The sequence below is a fragment of the Parasteatoda tepidariorum genome, chromosome 5, assembly GCF_982258835.1.
Source record: "Parasteatoda tepidariorum strain Cologne lab strain chromosome 5, Ptep-v5.0, whole genome shotgun sequence".
In the NCBI taxonomy this organism is placed as follows: domain Eukaryota; kingdom Metazoa; phylum Arthropoda; class Arachnida; order Araneae; family Theridiidae; genus Parasteatoda; species Parasteatoda tepidariorum.
This window is the reverse complement of record NC_141759.1, coordinates 27,364,615-27,371,966: the sequence shown is the minus strand read 5'-3', so window position 1 is coordinate 27,371,966 and position 7,352 is coordinate 27,364,615. Positions and strand designations below refer to the sequence as shown.

The following is a 7,352-nucleotide window of genomic DNA, read 5'->3' as shown; positions in this document are numbered from 1 at the left end:
TTTACTTTACGTATATTAATTCTTCAATTATTTTCTTTCAGAGAATTCAGCTGCTAACGTTGGATATGGCCTTCTTGCAACGTTGTTCACTGTTATAATAATAGGATTATCTATTATTATTTACATGAAATATAGGTAACTAATAATATGGATATTTTAAATGTTATTTATTTAGATTTAGCTATTCAGTTTGTGGTATACTATTGAATGATTATATAAAATCTGTTATTATATAGAATCAATCGATTAGTTTGAAATTTGGCAAGTGAATTTTAGTCAATATACAAAATATTTAATTTTGATTCTATTAAACTTTGAATCAATTTATAAAGAGATTACCATTACAAATTAAGCTTGGTTTAATCATGCATACATCACTAATAAAAAATGATTGAAATTTAGAATGTCAGATAAAGGTTACGTATGTATGATTCTTAAATTTTCATAAGATTCTTAAAGTTTTAAATGAGGTCTATTTTTTCATGCAGGTACATAAAGATTTTAAATTTGAAATGTGAATTTAAATATACTATATTTAAATTGAAGAAATTCTATTTAAAAAATATTATATGCTTCTTATTATTTTAAATTTTATTTTTTTGGTACTTAATGTTTTTTTTTATTTTACTATTTCAGTTACAAAAAAGAATTTTAATTTTAAATGAGGTCTATTTTTTCGTGCAGGTACATAAAGATTTTAAATTTGAAATGTGAATTTAAATATACTATATTTAAATTGAAGAAATTCTATTGAAAAAATATTATATGCTTCTTATTATTTTAAATTTTATTTTTCTGGTACTTAATGTTTTTTTTTTTATTTTATTATTTCAGTTTCAAAAAAGAATTTTAATATTCAAAATCTGGGAGAGAAATGCTTAAAAAATTTCATCGTTACCCCGGCTGTATCACAAAACATACATTATATTTAAGAATAAATAATAAATATCTTTAATTTTAACTTATAATCTTTAAATACTTATGCGAGGAATTATTCTACGAAAATTATTAACGATATAAAAGAAACCTTAAATAAAGACTTTGATATGCGTAATAAAAATTAATAATATTTTTTCAATCTATTATGCCTATGCTTAAACATTTTGAAATTGTTTTTGTTTTCTAATGTATTTATTTTTTAAAAAATTGACAAATGTACACCAAATAATGTTTTCTTATTATTATAGGAGATAAAAAAAAAATTGTAAAAGTGATATAAAGTGAAGCGATGAGGCTAACCATAAAAAAAGTGGAGAAGATTGTGTATTCGTTTGGTATTTTAAAGGAATTGTAATAGCTCATGATTTTTAGTAATTGAATTTTTAAACTGCCATTTTCATGGAGTTCTTAGTTCCCCAATTTAAAAACAGATGACAGCACTACTGAATTGAAGGCATATGTTCTGTTAAAAGTATTTTGAATAAAGGTTTATAAACTTCTACCATTTGTTTTCACATTTTACACAAAAGCGTAGTTTGAAAAAATACAAGCTAGGGTTTTTATAAGTGAAAAAAAAATGAACAAACTTTATAAAGATGGAGTTCTAAAAAACAGTACCGGAATAAAAATGTGTTTCAAAATTCTTTAACAGCTTATGTTATGAAAGTTACTCAGTAGATGGCGACAGTATTACATAGGTAAGTAAATTATAAAAACTTAAAAGGAAAGAAAAAAAAAACTTATTAGCAGGGTAGACACAACAAACCGTTGTTAAAAATTCCCAGGAAAAAATTCTGAATATATTTTTAGAAATGTTAGGGGTTCTCCGATCTGTAAAAATTATCCAAGTAGTAGCAAAATTAAGAAAAAATATGTTTTAAGTTTATCAGAAAACATTTATATTTTCAGATTTACATTTACCAGGAAAAAAAAAGTAAATGTAATGTTTTATCATACATTGAAGTAGAGTTGCACAGTGGTGTATTGCGACGTTAAATTTTAGGAAGTTTGAGAATGGGTGTAAATACATAGGGAATATTTTCGAATATTCACGTGGAACCTACATTTAATTATTTTTTTCGTATGATTGAGAAAATTTAGCTACTATGTACTCAGTGATTTTCCCAGTTTTTAGCAACCCTAAAAATTAAAATTTTTTTTAATGATTTATTATTATTATTTTACAATTGAAACCTATTTGATAAAAAACATAATTAAAAATATGTGTTTGTCAACAATCGAAGTACAAAATAATTGCTTGAATTTCTTTAAAAAAATAAAATATTGTCCTTTTAAAATTTTTATAGTTCTGGTTTAAAAGCTGAATGTGTTTCGAAACCCTGCGAGAACAAAAAGAAAAAAAAAAAATAAGAGAAAAAAATAAGTAACAAGAAAGTAAACCAAAATTTAAGTTTTAATTCAAAAATTTTATTATCAACAATTTTTAAAAAATATTTTGGATATCCGGAGCAGTTAGCATCGCTGTAACTGTAAAAAAAGTACATAATTTAAACTTTGATATTTTTATTGTATGACTTTCAAGAGATAAATTGATTGCTGACACATTGCATGCTTGCTTCTTTTCTAAAACATATGATAATCTGTTGTTAAAGATTGACATACCTGCCACCTTTTACACTCTTCCACAAAGCTGCTACCTAACCTGATTTGCCAACTCACAATCACATTCAATTACATTAATGAGAATTCGGAAAATCGTAATTGTTGGCAGCTGTGTCTAGTGATAGTAAAATGAAATTGGAATTGACATTTTAAGCAGTTTTTTTTTAAAATTTAGTCCTCTCGTCGAAAGTACGTAGCGATGGTACAGGATAGAATTCCATGGGCGACTAAGAATGTAAGAAAAGGTGACCAATAAAAATCGAAAATCTATCAGCCATGGTAGTAGATCTCCGACATCTATGTTTAACACGTTCAAGCCGGGTTTTGCTCCTGAAAGTGGGACGGAAAAGAGAAAATACTGGTAAAAGAAGTATTTCAATATTAGATAATATTTGAGAGGAGTTACTCTATTCTCAACAGTAACAATTCAATGTAAGAAAATTTATCACTGCGAAGAAGCAATTCAATATAAAAATTGCATCCGTTTAAAACAATTGGTAGTTATGGATTTTTATTATTCCCGGAAAAAAAACTAAAAAATGAAATTTATTTGTTACCTGCTTTTACTCTTTTCCGTCTAGATATATATGGGCTTTCAGCCATGGTAGTAGATCTCCGACATCTATGTTTAACACGTTCAAGCCGGGTTTTGCTCCTGAAAGTGGGACGGAAAAGAGAAAATACTGGTAAAAGAAGTATTTCAATATTAGATAATATTTGAGAGGAGTAAATCTATTCGCAACCATAACAATTCACTCTAAGAAAATTTATCACGGCGACAAAGCAATTCAATATAAAAATTGCATCCGTTAAAAACAATTGGTAGTTATGGATTTTTATTATTCCCGGAAAAAAACTGAAAAATGAAATTTATTTGTAACCTGCTTTTACTCTTTTCCGTCTAGATATATATGGGCTTTCAGCCATGGTAGTAGATCTCCGACATCTATGTTTAACACGTTCAAGCCGGGTTTTGCTCCTGAAAGTGGGACGGAAAAGAGAAAATACTGGTAGAAGAACTATTTCAATATTAGATAATATTTCGGAGGAGTTAATCTATTCTCAACCATAACAATTCACTGTAGGAAAATTTATCACGGCGACAAAGGAATTCAATATAAAAATTGCATCCGTTAAAAACAATTGGTAGTTATGGATTTTTATTATTCCCGGAAAAAAACTAAAAAATGAAATTCATTTGTTACCAGTTTTTACTCCGGTGCACTGCCAAGATGAGACAATCTAGCGTGTTACATAAGAAACGAAGTTGAAGGGAATAAAATGACTGTCAGATTAGGTCTAAAAATAAGATCTTCCATTGAAAGATATAAATAAAATTCTAGAGAGGTGGAGGGGAAGATTTCCTTATAACGTGCGCAAACTCGTGACTAAGTCAAACACTTCTATTAAAAAAAAAAAGAAAAATATATAGTTTGCTGCTGAGGTACTCAATACATGCTTGAGGAATCATTTACATGTCAGATAATAACGAATGAGCAATTTCATTGAAAAAGGTTTAACAATGACGTAGTTTTGATTATATGGTTACAATTACAGAAGTTTCAAAAATTTTTGTTCACGTAAATATCTAGACACATCTATATATATATATATATATATATATATATATATATATATATATATATATATATATATATGTGTGTGTGTGTGTGTGTGTGTGTGTGTCTTCAAAGAGAAGAAAAAAACAGAGAAAAATAATAGACAAATGAAAAAAAAAGGGGGGGGGAAATAAGTAAAAAAATAACAAACAACAGCTAAAAAAAAAAAGGTGAAATCTTATTTAAAAAACCGGGAACAAAAAAGATATAATCTTTTCTTCAGCCCACACGATTATATCCGCATAACAGAGTGCTTTCTGATATTGTATCAATAAAGCCGAAGCGAAATATATTAATACAATAGTGTGAGGAGCACTCAAAATTTTTTTTATAAAAATAACAACAAATAAAATAGATCACAAAAATTAAAAATAAGTAACATGTAAAAACATAAAATAAAATAAAATAAAAAGAAAAAAACATTAAAAAGGGGACTATAAAGCGAGTAGCAAAATCAGATCAACTTACAAGGGCAAAAAATATTTCAAGAATGATTTAAAAATGTTTTCGCAGAAAGATTGTCAGATTACAAAATCTGAAAACAAAAGATGAAAACAAAAGCGCAAATTGAGTGTAACAAGAGGGTTTTAAAGTGTCGTTCTTGCTGCACTTCTGAAGTGATTTGTTATTCTGAGCTTTGATTTGTTAGTTACCAAGGATGGGCCCGAAATGGATGTGCGCAAGGTAATATTATACTGGATAATTTTACAAATTGATCATAAATAGTCTTAGAAGATAGATATTTATTTAAGAAAACAAATAAAATAGAAAAGAGAAACATAAATTGCCTGTTTTTGCAAATAATTTTAGCCGCGGATTTGCACGATATGGATTAGGACATAGAAAAATTATTTAAATTTTAATAGATAATTTTAACACGGATTTGCTTAACTTTCTTCGTGTTTTCTTGTATTTATTTATTTATTATATATATATATATATATATATATATATATATATATATATATATATATATATATATGGTCATTCTCACCAAAACAGTCATTTTCATGTCCCCAGTATATTTTATGTTTGTTTTACAACTTACAAAAAAAAAAAATTTCAGGGAAAGTGTCCTTCTGAATGCAGGCTAACAAAAGAATAAAAATAAAATTATCAATTTTTATTTTTTATTTATTTTACGTAATTGAAATATACCAATATGTCATTCCCTCACTTGTCCCCACTGCTGATTTAAAGAAAGAAAAAAATGTTTCTGAAATAAAATAAAAATTTTTGCAAATTCGTGTTTTTTATTTCAGAATATTGAAATATAGAATTCAGAAAAACAATTTTAAATTTAATTTCTGATAAAAATATTAACACAGCACTATTTTAAACCTTTTCCCTAGTGTTTCGCATCATTCCCTCACAACAATGTTCATATAACCTGCAATCTTCTTAGAATAAAAATATTTCAATAAAAACTTTAGCAATTAACAACTGGCATCATAGAACAAAATTGCAGTATGTTTCCATTTTCAACTTAGAGAAGCTTTGCTGTGGAATAAATTTGAATGAATCAAACCAGGTAAAATTTTTTACATTTGTTATTCCCTCATGTCATTTTTTAGAGTAAAATAAAATACAACTTTATCGAGAAAGTGGATAATTATATGTTGCTTTCTTGTATGAATATAATTATATGTGATTGACTTCAGAAATTAATTAGGCCTAACTGTTATTTTTAAATTTGATTAAATTTGTCATTCCCTCACTAGTGTATAAAGTGAGGGAATGATGCTGAAGTGAGGAAATGATTAAAGATGAGTATATTATTAAATTTTTTTCTTCAATCGTGCCAGCCAATTTTATTTCCAAAACCTGTAAAAACTATTAAATATATAAAACTAAATTATAAAAAATATTAGATAAACTTAGTATGTTACAATTTTCAAACTTTAGGTAGATGTAACTTAGATAAAAACATGTATTAAAATAAAATATTATTACCTCACTATTAGTGTCATTCCCTCACTTTTTAAATAGTGAAATTAATTAACTTATTTATTAAATTAATTAATTAATTATTATAAATTAATAAATTATAAATTAATTATTTAAAAATTAATTAATTTAAATATTAAGTATAATTTATAAGATGTATACTTTCTTTATAATGCCATTACATATTTCTATTAATAGAAAAAATTTCAGAGCTTTTTATTCACTTTACTTTTTGGGATTTTATGAACTGAAAAATGACAGTTTTCGTGAGAATGACCCATATATATATATATATATATATATATATATATATATTTATATATATATATATATATATATATATATATATATTTATATATATATATATATATATATATATATATATATATATATATATATATATATATATATATATATATATATATATATATATATATATATATATATATAATATTTTAATTCTTTCTGGAAGCTTTTGAAAATGAAATAGATTGGGGCAAATTATATTTCTCAGATAGCCTTAACCTGAAGATGCTTAGGTGTTTTTTTTAAAATGTCTTATTATTTTCTTTTTTAAAGAAAAAGAATGAAAAAGAAAAAAAAGTCTTGTTTCAACTGACGTCTTTCAAACAGACGAAGCTGAGGGCTATAACTTCTTTCTCGAATCTTTCTTCTTCCTCTTTGCGATCAAAGTACTTAAAATATATTTCTTTCCAATGTTGACAGTCTTGACCTTTTGACCATGGCACAAACCAGTTGAATGAAAGGAAAGCTAATTACCAGAAAGCGCAAGTTCAAGGTTATCGATTTAAAAAAAAGTTTAAAAAAATTATGGACAAAAAGAACCGCTTCAAATTATCATGAATAAATGTCATTCCTTATTAAAGATAGAGAAAATACAGATTTTTTTTTCAAAGTTGTATTTTTTTCATTTTATAAATGTCTCTCATTTATAAAAAAATTAATGATAATTTTTGTTAAATTCTGTTGATTATTTCGCTAAACGCGTACAAATTATAAAAAAAAAATATTATGTGATTGATTAAAAATGAACGTCAATAAATTTTTAAACAAAAAAGCGGAAAATTATGTCTGAATATTTGAAAAATGTATCGCCTTTAATTAAAATCAATATTTATTAAGGAAAATATTTGACTTGTGAAGCCATATTTGAACACAGTTTATCATAAAAAAATAATTTGTCAAACCAAATACCAGGAAATA

General features: G+C 25.4%; 2 protein-coding genes and 1 long non-coding RNA gene across 3 annotated transcripts in view; 1 reads left to right on the top strand and 2 right to left on the bottom strand.

Annotated features, from left to right (window-relative positions):
• The window catches only part of LOC107444635 (uncharacterized), a 34,805-nt gene extending 33,366 nt beyond the window's left edge, over positions 1-1,439 (top strand). The window contains exons 11-12 of the mRNA XM_087163578.1: positions 42-135; positions 1,188-1,439. Of these exons, the coding sequence (XP_087019704.1) occupies positions 42-135; positions 1,188-1,194 (101 nt within the window). The 3' untranslated portion in view covers positions 1,195-1,439. The remainder of the gene's footprint in view (positions 1-41; positions 136-1,187) is intronic.
• Positions 1-3,289, bottom strand: part of LOC147808716 (uncharacterized) — a 53,586-nt gene extending 50,297 nt beyond the window's left edge. The window contains exon 1 of the long non-coding RNA XR_015433656.1: positions 3,120-3,289. This is a non-coding gene — a long non-coding RNA (uncharacterized LOC147808716). The remainder of the gene's footprint in view (positions 1-3,119) is intronic.
• The window catches only part of LOC107454710 (alpha-tocopherol transfer protein-like), a 131,820-nt gene that overhangs the window by 89,847 nt on the left and 34,621 nt on the right, over positions 1-7,352 (bottom strand). The window lies entirely within an intron of this gene.